This window comes from Carassius auratus, chromosome 15 (genome assembly GCF_003368295.1).
Source record: "Carassius auratus strain Wakin chromosome 15, ASM336829v1, whole genome shotgun sequence".
Taxonomy (NCBI): Eukaryota; Metazoa; Chordata; class Actinopteri; order Cypriniformes; family Cyprinidae; genus Carassius; species Carassius auratus.
Genome location: NC_039257.1, coordinates 3801596 through 3814521, shown reverse-complemented (window position 1 = coordinate 3814521; position 12926 = coordinate 3801596). Strand labels below are relative to the sequence as shown.

Below are 12926 nucleotides of genomic sequence, written 5' to 3'. Positions count from 1 at the left end.
TCAAACTATCATATGGAATATATGCTATTCCATTTTCTTTCTTTTTTTTCTTTTTTTTTGCTACATTAAAAAAATTACTTGCATGTGCAGGCTATTAAAAATAAAATAAAACTTTTGGTCATTTGGTCCACAAAACACCACTTTTAAGAAGAGAGTAATGCTTATAGTGGATCAATCACAATTAAAAACCCATTTTATCACGTTTTTCATCAAATGGGGGCCAGGCCCTGTGGTCTAACCCTGCTAACATAAACTCCAAAGGCCTCTGCCCTATTACTAGACAAGGTAGATCAGCCCGAAGAGCTGACAGGCAGCCTAATAGCTGGCACTCCACTGAAATATACAACCCCTTTTCAGATTTGAAGAGACTCCATTCACAGGTTCATCTGGGGTGGGTAATTGCTTTCTCCCTGAAGCAGACTGCTCATTATTTCTGCCAACCTGCCTGTCATGACGACGTGAGGGGCAGCAGGAATCAGAGGTCTAGAAACGCAATTAATAAGGGAAATGACCAGCCCACACTGATTAAAGAAAACCAGTGCAAATGTCTACCAGGTAGTTTAAAACACACAAAGTAAAAATAAGCAAATAAACTGTTAGGATGGGTTTAAGCAGTTACGAGCTTACTTGTGCTTGCAGATTACACAGCCCATAACTAAAACACTAATGTAACGGAGCAAAGACAATAGAGATGGTGTAAGAATTTTAAATTAAATTAGCAAAAAGCTCATCATTCATAAACAATGGCTTTGAACCAATGTAATGTCATTTTTGGGATACATATGCTATCCGTTCCATGCATGTGGTTTATTGTTTTAGATAATGAGTCACTAATCAAAGCCTGGTGCTTCAGAGAAAATTAGACTTTGCACAAAGAGACTGAAAAACTGCTCCGAGTCCTAATTACTAATATGACAGAGCTTCATATATAATAAGGATACAGCCTTGGAAGAAAGAAAAAAAAAAAATCACAGTAACCTGCTCTCTGTTTACCCCATGGATGCAATTAAACACTAAATCGCTTCAAAAGCACCTTGAGAATTAGCAACAAAAGGTCAGAAACATGAAAGGGAAAGAAAGACTATAAACTATCCAGAGGCAGACTTCATTAAGACGCGAACCTGAGAAACTTTGCTGTCGTTCAATGTAAAAGCAATGATGCATGACAACAAAAAGAATAAGGTTCAACTTGGTAAAAAGTAAATATGTAAATGCAGCTTTTCACTGCTTTTTTCCTGCTTGAAAATCCAGTTTTGAAACATAGTAGCTGGACAATAATAACCAGCTGGAAATTTAGATCTCACGAACATGGTTATTTCCTCAGGGCGATGGTGAAATCATGTTGGAAGGTACATTAATCAATAACCAAATGTCACTGATAAAGGAATAACATCTCTTGGAGATCAATGGTGGCTGCGAAGCGTTGGTCTGTAACGCACTTTGGCAAATCTGAAACATACCTTGTATCCTGGGCCTAGTTGATGGATGGCGAATATCTGAGCAGGGTTTAGCGCTTCACTGAACACATAGATGGCTCCGAGCTGTCCGCAGAACACTCGGTTGGCGTCTGCCGTCTCAGATGAGCCGAGGAAACATTTGTCATAGCTCTGTGATAAGCACATGAAGAACACAGTTTGGAGTTCTGCGTAGCAATCTCTCAAAAGTGAATAGTAGGGGGAAAAAATAGAGTGATGGTGTGGAAATATAGTGGATGTCAGCACGCAAACATCATACCAAGCAAGCAATGGTTCATAGCGTAATTGAGATGTAGCATTACAGAGATGTTATTCTGTGCTGAAACCTGCCTATTAGTTTAATCAAAATCAGCACCCAGGAGATCTGAGGTTAAGCACTGCTGGTCCCACCTTTTAATTATCTTGCATTGCTTTCAGTGAGGTACAGAAAAACAGAAGCAAAGGTCTGTGAATTTGAGTCCAATCACTGAAGCCCCAAGATTATATCTCATATAAGATTTGAGCTTTATATACATATATATATATATATATATATATATATATATATAGAGAGAGAGAGAGAGAGAGAGAGAGAGAGAGAGAGAGAGAGAGAGAGAGAGAGAGAGTGAGAGATGACCAATTTTTACTATTTTGCAAGTATATTTAAAATGTTCCTAAAAATAACAAAATACTGATTAAGAAATTATTTTTGCTGCATGCACTTCATGGTAGGCTTGATGTGTTGGCAGAAATAAACGTCATTTATTTATTCCGAAACTGTGATAAATCAATGCATCTTTCATAGTTTAATTTCACACTGTGCACACAGTGGTGATGATCTTTCTCTGAGACAACATCCGCCAGCTACAGAGTGAGAAAGCGATTGCAAAGTGGTCTTACGTCGTTGGTGTTGACGTGCCAAGCCATGTCGCCGTAGGAGACAAGCTGTCCATTGACGTAGCAGCGAATCTCGCTGTTCCTCCAGCGGTTGTAGATGTGAACGATGCTGATCATGTACCACTAAAGAAGGAAAAAGGTCAGCATGAAATCAAAATAATCCCTTTTCGTTTTATTTTTATTGTATTCTATTGCACAGTGAATGATTTATCAGTGTTTGTTATTCCAAAGGAAACAGACCGATATGACTGTCAAGTTGCATTAATAGAATTTATTTAATTTATGAAGCAGTAAATTAATTACAGTGAATTACTTTATAGCAGACTAATTCAGCAATCATCAAAACCTTAATTTCAAGGCCAAATCATACAGTAGTCCAAGATATCAGGATGATCAGAGAAAATGTAGATCTTTTAAATAAAGATTTTAGCTGTATTTTTCTTTCTTGGCACTGGAAGCACACATTTCAACCCAAAGCTGTTGTCATGGGCAGCAGGCAGGAGGTCTAATGCAGTAAAATTTGCATTTAGATATAAATAATACATCGGATCTTGAGTGAGAAGAGAAGAGAGGAGAGGAGAGGAAGCAGACAGAGGCAGGGAGGAAATCAAAGTAGTGAGGAAGTGAAGGCAGGTTTACTTAGCAGGAGACAAGGGTCATTACAGATTTCATTTCTGTCAATGTGCCACCACACGAAAGAGTCACGATATGGCGCAGTGTTTCAAACACACTCAGGAGTGAAGCCTACACCATTCAGGACAAGATGCATGTTCTTTGCATGCTGTGTGTTGTATAGTGTATAGACCACATCAAAAACCTAATAAAAAAAGTTCCTACACAGCCTGTTATCGCTTATATTAAGTCACTAAATCTAAAAAAATTCAAAGCTGTTATTAGGAAGAAAGAAAGAAAAAAGAAATAACAACCCTATGTGAGTCTAAACCACTGGAGGTCAAAAGAATTAAACAGGACATTTACATGATAGAGGAAAGTTAGATTAATCCAATGAACTATAAAAATTTATTTCTCTTCTTAAACTGCAATAAAATTATAAACTGTAGTTTTAATGACCACTGGACCGCGAATCAGATCAGCTAATCTGAAAATGAAAACAGTATATTTAATTTCCATAATTTAAATAGTCTCCCACTAAAATGCCTTATTTTTAATTTTATTTTGCATTGCATTTAACACAAAAAGTTGCATCATCATGTGTTGCATCATCTACCCAGTTTCAGACAATATGCAAACTTGCCCCCATGACTGCAATTAATCTGTAAAATTTCATTTTAGGAAAGACCTTCAAGACCCTGGCAAACCCTTTCCCTAAGGCTCTAAAGAGCACGTTTAAGCTATTAATATTTATAAAGATTACACCAGCTAAGAGCATTAAATATTGAGTAGAAACAAGGAAATCATTTATTAGACAGATGTTTAAAAAATGCAGCAGCTGTGCAGAGATTTCCAAGAGATTTCCCTTCAATTCAACACAACAAAAACAAATACAGAAAGTGGCCTCAGTTATCTCATGTCCTGGGGTTCAGTTACAGTTTGTAAACATGATATTTAGCCCAGTTAACTGGATCACAGCAAGAAAATTCACAAGTGCATCCACTCGATTCTTACTCCTTCACAACACAACCATTAGATAACTGCAGATGCTAGTAGTGGAAAGAGAGAATCAAAGCTGGAAATGAAAGTCTACCTTGCGGGGCTGAAAGTCATATTTCACGCAGTGCTGGAAGCCCTTTCCTTTTGACTTCAGCGATGTCACAATCAAGCAGTTCCCCACAAAATGTGCAGAGTAGCCGATGCCTTTGCTTGTGCGGAAACTGAAATTGAGAATCAATAAACACAAAGAATATAAAGCAATTCATAACACTTTGATGTGGTATATATGAAATATCCTCTCTTACAGGGTTAGTTTACCAAAAAATGAAAATAAGCCTGTGATTTACTCAAAATTGAGGCATCCTAGGTGTATATGACTTTCTTCTTTCAGAAAAATCCAAGCAGAGTTATATTAAAAACTGTCCTGGCTCTTCCAAGCATCATTACAGTGGGGGTGGGTTTTTTTTTTTTTTTAAACAGTCCAAAAGACGTTAAATAAAGTGTGCGCATCCATAATAAAATGTGCCTTTATTCCGGGGGGTGAATATAGGATGTTTCATTATGGATGTGTATGCATTATTTGACATATTTTGGACTGTTTAACAGAAACACCCACCCACTGTAATGATAACATTTTTTTTTTATATAACTCTGATTTGATTCGTTTGAAAGAAGAAAGTCATATACACATGGGATTCCTCAAGGGTGTGTAATTCAAAAGCTAATTTTCATTTTTGGGTGAACTAACCCTTTAACATTCCCTTTTCGTGGCCTAATGGTTAGAGGGTTGGACTCCCAATCGAAGGGTTGTGGGTCCTAGTCTCGGGCCGGACGGAATTGTGGGTGGGGTTAGTGCATGTACAGTTCTCTCTCCACCTTCAATACCACGACTTAGGTGCCCTTGAGCAAGGCATCGAACCCCCAACTGCTCCCCGGGTGTCACAGCATAAATGGCTGCCCACTGCTCCGGGTGTGGGCTCACAGTGTGTGTGTGTTCACTGCTCTGTGTGTGTGCATTTCGGATGGGTCAAATGCAGAGCACAAATTCTGAGTATGGGTCACCATACTTGGCTGAATGTCTCTTCACTTCACTTCACTTTTCGACAAAAAGCTTGAACTAGCCAAAAGCATGAACCTGTGAAGCTGAGTTTAGATCTGGAAAACCACCTAAACTAGCTTAAACCTCTTATGAGCAGTACTTCTACTACTTCTAATATCAGTTTGTTAAACCAAAAAGGTTTTACAGGTCTTAGCTGGTCTGCTAGCCTGGTCATGCTGGCCTTCTGACTCAATTGGCTGAAAATTGTCTAAAAACCCCTTAAGTTCAGCCAGTTTGACCAAACTTAGGCTAGTCTACAATGTTTTTTTTTTGTTTTTTTTTATCACAATATGTAGGTTTCCTGATATGCATTAGCTAGTTTTCTGTTCCAACTTAAGAGAGGAGAGAGTAAAGAGATCTTACAGTAGGCTTATTTCAAAATGTCAAAGACAGTTTTGTGTTCTCCGTTCCTCACAACAGAAGTATAAACCGCCACATACAAGAAACCTAACAGCACAAGAGACAATTTCTGCATCTTCAGGAGCTGAGAATTCTCAGTGTGAATCAATAATACTCACACTGATCTCACAATACAATGTTTTTCTATCGTGAACATCTCTTTTTATTCCGAATCTGTGTCACGCACAGATTGAACTCAGAGTTTATGTGAGCGGTCCTGCGCTTGGCAGCTCCAGGCTACAGATCTGGCAGCACAACAGCAAGCAGGACCCAGCACTCGCTTTCAAACTCTAGCTACTATATTAGCGTGGCAGCCTTTAACAACACTGTTTTGTAACCTTCTCAGAAAGTCCGGGGTAGTTTCTCAATGCATGGACCTACATAATGTATGGAAGAACTAAACTCAATAACCTGATCTCGAGAACATGTAAGAAATGTTTTTTTTTTTTTTTTTATAAACATCTAGCCCATCTAACATATCACTTCAAGCTAATATCAGAGGCTAATGCCTTAAAATATCTCTACAAAAGAGCCCAAGGCTGTTCAAAAATGGATGTTGTCCTTCTTTCTCTCTCTCTATCAAAACAGACTCACTCCTTCTCCCTCGAGGACCATTTTCCCTCGCTCCTGGAATCCTAGCCAATAAAAACGTGTCTGCGCTATTGATCTGAGCTCCAATTACCCACAAGTCTCTACATACGATGCTCTTTTTGCCTGACTGACATTAAAAGCCCAAATTAATGTCTATTTCCACCCTAGTGTCCCTCTGCAAAGATTTCCCAGTGATTCCAGAACATTCTGCCCTGGGTTCAAACACCTATTGGTTTAATCAGCGGAATCTGACCTAATTCCCTTTCATGCCTGCATAATCCACCACATCATCAAAAACAAAATCCTCTAACAAAGCTCATTATATAAGTGGCAAAGCAGCCAGAACTCTGTGTGTGTGTGTGTGTGTGTTAAACCCTAAAACAAAGCCACTCAGTTTAATTTACTTAACAGAAGCAGGCCCTGAAGGTCATTTTCTTTTCTGCTAAGCAAGTTTTATTTAAGAGTTGACTAAATTATATATAACCACATTAGGGCGTAGGCTGTGAATGTAGTCACCAGTAAAGGTAGGGTTTGTCTTTGTCCACGTTGATGTTGTTCAGAGGATCCATGCGGAACCAGGTGTTGAGGGTAAAGCCGTTCTGATAAGGCCATTTAGCGATGGGAGGCAATGCAATCGCCTGGCAGAAAACAGAGAGAAAAAATGTCTTGGAGTCTGTACTGTTCACATTTGTTTATATTCATCCAGTGCTTCAAAAAAAAAAAAAAGAATAACTAATGCAGTCAATTTATTTTTCCCAATATACATATAGCCACTCAGCCAGCAAACAAATGTATATAAAATGGATTTCTCTATAATGAAATTACGGTAGGGATGAATAAGTGCCATATTAGTTATTGGCCAATATCAGAAAATTTTAATTTATCAGTATTGGTTGAAATTTGATATACTGCGTATATACAGATTGTTTTAATTTATTATTTAAAACATTAAATAATTCTGTTTAAAGTTTTTTTTTTTGTAAGAAATGAATACTTTAATCAGCAAGGACAGATTTAATTGATTAAAATTGACAATTAAAACTTAAAATAAATGTTGTTCTTTTGATTTTTATAGTCATTAAAAACTGGGAAAATGTCTCATGGTATCCACCAAAATATTAAGCAGCACGACTTTTTTTTTTTTTTACTCTGATAATAATAATAAATGTTTCTAATTATTCTAAATATGCATATTACAACACTATCTAATCTATCATTTACGACTGAAGTAATGGCAACTGACAATTCAGCTTTGCCTTTAATGTGTAAATAAAATTTTTCTCTTATTTACACAAAGCTTTATAGTCATTTAATATTGCCTATTTTTCAATTAACCGTATTGTCGAAATAACAGTTTAAAAACAACATTAAATCTAACTTCACAACATCTGAGATATCCATAAATATGAAAAACAGGCTAAGAATGGGGTCACTCACAGCTGCACTTCGGCCAGGAAAGTTAAAGAAAGTGTCTGGTCCATGTCTCTGTGCCATTTGAGTGAGGACTGAGAGCAGTTTGACTGCATGTCTTGGCTGTGGAAGACAGTACGTGAGAGGTAAGACAAGTACATTTAGGACAAACCAAATCACCATAACGAAAACCCCAGGAGCTTCTCAGCAAAAACTTCTGAAATGAACTTTGAATTTTGCCTGACTAAATAAGTTCTGATTTAAGAACTTTGATCCAATCTGTCGTATACTCACCACTTTTGGCAAGCTAATGAAAACACATGCTGATCAAAACATTCCATTTTCACATCTCATAACCAATTGTTTCAGTAAAGCCCACGTCTCTCTTATTTTTCTCCAGAGGGGTACTTTACTCTATCCAAAAACTGAAAACTATTGTGACAACATCCTCACTGTGGTGTCCGCCAGCACTCGATGTTCTGTCAATATCCCTCACTCAAGAGAACGGCGAATCGATACCTGGGCAGGCCTGATCTGTTCTGCGGTTGATTGTTCCAGAGGTCTGAAAAGGCTCAACGATCTCCAAAAGCGGTGAAGCTAACAACCCCTTGGAGCCCCAGAGCCCTACATGAGTTCTCACTCATTTTCTGTGACTTACCCACAATCCTCCTTCTCCTCTCAGCATGCTGAAGAGCAGTTTGAGTTCTTTGACGGTGATACTGTAGCTGGCCAAAACTCCCAGCATATCCACCAGCAAGTCTGTGCATCATGGGGAAAAAACAAAACAAAACAGACAGACAGACAGAGAGACGTAAGATCTGGATTAACTGAAGTGGGCAGAGTTTGCATTTAAAAAGATTCCCCGGAGCACAGGTGTGTGTGCAACATGCACAAGACATTGTGTCATAACACAGTGCAAAATAGCAATTTCACAGTAAGACGTGTGAGAGGAATCAAACCGTGGCAAACAGACCCCCACAATGCACCTTCCTCAAGTGTGATGGCGTAATTCGGCAGGGCCTTGGGGATCTTCCATTGTTCAATATAATTTAGTTGAACATAAAAAGGTTTCAATTAATCATTTAAATTGATTTTTCAATTAAACAGACTGATTCAAATGAAATGTACATAGTACAATGTTTCAAATTGAATTAAATAATAAATTAAAACAATATATCCATCTAGCACGTTTGTTTCTGTAAATTGTGGGGATTTTTCCATAGAAATTACTTTTTTATTCACCAAACAATCTTTGTTGTCCCCTAACCCAACACTCAGCATAAACCTACTCCTTACAGGAAACCTGTTCGCACTGTTACACTTTCAGATAAACATAATTTACTATTTTTAATCTTTTTATTCCCTTGTGTGTCTGTGTTTGTATGCGTGCGTGCTTTTGTGCTTGTTTATGCTACCTAGGATAGCAAAACAAAATTTTTTGATATATAAAAAACCCACTTCTATGGTTCACAAACGGCGCAGTTGACTCAGCTCTTTCAATTCAGGTTAAACCCTCTGCAGTCTACTGCGAGGAAGACATGAGAAGTTATGCTAATTAATGCCATTTTACACTTTAATTTTGAGTTTCATCAAGACTGCTGATGAAACCTTCCATAAGGCAATTCACAGCCTCTGCTTCTTAGAGGATTTTGATTGTGAAAAATGGCATTTAATGTATGCAGACAGAGGAACATGTTGCCCATGAATTACAGATGGAATAAATCAAAAAACATTCTTCTTCATTCATAAACGGTAACTAAAATTTAATATTGCTCTAAACTGCCACTCAATCTCATTACCAGACGGTGCAACTAATGAGATTTTTCTCTCGGTTTCTCTTCTGCCTTAGCCTGATGAATTCCACTGCTGAGAAGATTGCAGTTTAATCCACATTTCTTTCACTCACAGCGATTCATACCGCTCTCAGGCGTAAAAAAAAAATAATTAACATTTTTGGCACGCGCTGTTCAAAGCTGAGCATTATCTTTGACCTTTTATGCAAAAAATGAAACAACAAGCATGATATAATATGCAATAAGGTTCAAATAAATCTGCTTTTGCAGTTTGATCTAAAATCTTAACCTAAAATACTACACAGGTGAGCTTCACAGCCAGTGATCAACATGCATGCTCATGGTATGGAGATATTGTTGATTCCTACTTCTTTTGGAGTTGAAAAAAGTCATTATTTGCTTGCATTTAAAATGAGAAAGTGAATAAATAAAAATATTGAACAAAAAAAAAAAAAAATATATATATATATATATATATATTTTTTTTTTTTTTTTCAATATTTTTATTTATTCACTTTCTCATTCTAGAAAACTTAAATAAACATTTTTAGATATGAGTGGGTAAATAATGGCAGTTTTTAGCTATGCATTTCAACTGAACTACAAAAGAACAAGGAATCAAAATGTTATCATACCATAAACATGTATTATTTTTTAAAATAAAAAGTATTTGTTTATGTATTTATTTATTTAATTAAATTTGTATTTAAATTGATATATATATATATATATATATATATATATATATATATATATATATATATATATATATATATATATATGAATAAATAAAAATATTGAAAAAAAAATATATATATATACATTTTTTTTTTCAATATTTTTATTTATTCATATATATATATATATATATATATATATATATATATATATATATATATATATATATATATATATATATATATATATGTCAATTTAAATACAAATAATACATGTTTATGGTATGATAACATTTTGATTCCTTGTTCTTTTGTAGTTCAGTTGAAATGTATAGCTAAAAACTGCCATTATTTACCCACTCATATCTAAAAATGTTATATTGTAAAGTATATTTACATATATCTTTTTCATACAAAGGCAGTTCATGGTGACCACAGCTGTCAAGCTCCAAAAAATAACAAAACACCATCAAGAGAGCACCATAAAAGTAGTTCATATGACTGTCTTCGGAAGCCATATAAAATGAAGAGACTGATATTTAAGTCATTTTTCAGTGACAATCTGCAAAATCTTCTTTCACAAAAAAAGACAGCATGACTGTTCAGACTATTCTGCACATCTTTCATCTCAGAGCTGTTTAAACATTTTCTGAACCATTTACAGAGCTTTGGGGAAATAGAAAGAAATGGATCAATTCCAGAAATCTGGGAGAGGGTCAGGTTGAGACCACTCACCTGCGATCATGTCATCCACAGAGCTCATTTTGAGCAATAGCCTCTGAATGAGGCCGACCTCAGTGCTGGTCTGCAGGTTGCGGACACTCTTGCGCAGGATGGCGGTCAACATGCTCCAGATTTCCGCCTGGCATGTGACTTCACAGTGTTCCAGCAGCTCCAACATGCAGATGATGGCCTCTGCATCCTGGATGATGAAGTTCATCTCCAGGTCAAACTCACCACCAACCAGCTGGAGCAGAAGAGAAAGAAAGAGAAGGGAAAAGGACAAGAAAAAAATAGATTAGACTCACTGTAAGTAACAAGAAAGAGTGCTTTTCTTCTAAAACTTTTAAGTGTTTGTTTGATATCAGACAAACGCAAGTGAACCAACTGTGACAACAAATAGCTTAACTAAACGCTAAGAAACCTTGAAAAAAAAAATCAAATTCTACTAGTCCTCTTCCGGTGATAAACAATAACTATAATCATTTGGGATTTACAAACACCAATCGATATTTGTGTTCCGTGGACTAAGCAAGCATGAAATTGAAGATTTCAAGACTTGTCCCAAGCACATGGGAAGACTTCAGGCACATTCTTCAGAGAGTAGCGAAGCACACATGTGGAAAATAGACCCCAGCTTCTCGAGGCTTATTTTACAACATTATCCAGAGTCCACAACCCTGTCTAACTTGTTGGGAATTCTTGTTGGCAGACAGGAATTAACTCTTGTCACGCCTCGCATCCCATAGATCATTGGTTCTCAACTGGTGGGTTTCAACAAAAATGGTTTGATAGTTGTTCTGATTGTTTGTTGGAGAAAGCAAAGGGAAAAATTGTGCTCATTGAACTCAACAATATTATGCAATAAATGTATCTGGTTATTAAAGCAAGTAAACATGGACAGGATGCATGACATGCCCTCAAAAACTTGTAGAAAACTTAAATAAATATTAAAATATAAACAAAATCATATATTAAATTATTGTGAGGATAAAACATTTGTGGCAATCAACTCAGTATGTTTTGTAAAGTGAATAATTGGCTTCCAAGTGCATAAAACCATTAAAACTCAAGAAACATCTATAGAAACCAAAGCTGTCAAAGTCCAGAAAGAACAGAACTCTCAGAACCTCTAGCTTAAATGAATTTGCTATTTATTAGTCCTGCTGCTTTGATTTGACTGACAGTCTCTGGTCTACTGTACTCTTTTCGCAACTGAACAGCTTATGGGCGTCATGACAACCACACTTTTTTTTCAGCCTTTATTTCAGGAGTGATTTGCATGGATGTGTTAGAGCTGTACTCTCTAACGGACCAAAACAATATGACGTGAGGCAGTGGAGGAAGTGATAAACAGTGCCTCATCCCTGGAAAAAAATGACAAGCATTTCATTTATGAAAGCGTCCATCAGTCACTTTCCTCAGCCTTTCATAACCTAATGTGTGCATTTCATAACCACATTTCCTAATGTGTGCAATGACTGACAGTAAAGAAGACAGCAGCAACAATTATAGAGCATAGCAATGCACAGCATGTTAAATCAATTATGCTAGCATAAAAAGACAGTTTTTCAAGTTAAGCATGCATTTGATAAAAGCAAACCTCACATAAACACTTTAAAAGGACCGTATTGTAAGAAGAAGCCAGCAGATGACACACAAACTCCTCCTATGTTCTGTACAACAATGCAGCAAATGAGTATTTATTCACCAAAAACAATAGAACAAGGTCCTACTTTAATGCCAGCCTAAATGAATCATTATGACAGGAAGGTATGTAACATCTGTCTGACTACCTAAAAACTAATTAGCGTGAAGAATGAACAGAAAAAAAAAGTTTATCTTAAGTCTCAGCTGAAAAAACATCTGGCCCTAAAGCCGAACCCTGATGCACACCAGTAACAGTTTTGCTTACTTAAAAGTTTATGGTGACGGGTTCTCAATAAAAGATAAAAATGGCTAAAAACAAGAAAGTGGAAGTTTGACAGTTAGTTAAACTTCACTCTTTAAAGCCCTGGCACAATATATACTACAGTATATACTTTGATTTCAGGACACAATTTTACTCAATATACTGTATATAGCTATTATATGTGACTATTGCATATATTTTAGATATAAAAAAAGATCAACATGAGCTACACTGCACATCAATTTAGACATGATCTCCAAATTTAGCCCAGTCTCTTTTGATCAAACATAATTTGCTTTCCAATTTGCAATTAACAATGTCCCAGAGTTGTTCAACCAAAAGGCAGTTTCACTGCTTTAATAA

At 36.4% G+C, this 12926-nt stretch overlaps 1 protein-coding gene across 12 annotated transcripts in view; it reads right to left on the bottom strand.

Annotated features, from left to right (window-relative positions):
- Positions 1 to 12926, bottom strand: part of LOC113114781 (neurobeachin) — a 246747-nt gene that overhangs the window by 173594 nt on the left and 60227 nt on the right. For all 12 annotated transcript variants that reach the window (XM_026281781.1, XM_026281784.1, XM_026281783.1 and 9 more), the window contains exons 2-8: positions 10667 to 10898; positions 8120 to 8220; positions 7489 to 7584; positions 6568 to 6689; positions 4057 to 4183; positions 2355 to 2474; positions 1461 to 1607 (exon numbers count right to left, since the gene is read on the bottom strand). In XM_026281781.1, coding sequence (XP_026137566.1) covers positions 1461 to 1607; positions 2355 to 2474; positions 4057 to 4183; positions 6568 to 6689; positions 7489 to 7584; positions 8120 to 8220; positions 10667 to 10898 — 945 coding nt within the window. The remainder of the gene's footprint in view (positions 1 to 1460; positions 1608 to 2354; positions 2475 to 4056; positions 4184 to 6567; positions 6690 to 7488; positions 7585 to 8119; positions 8221 to 10666; positions 10899 to 12926) is intronic.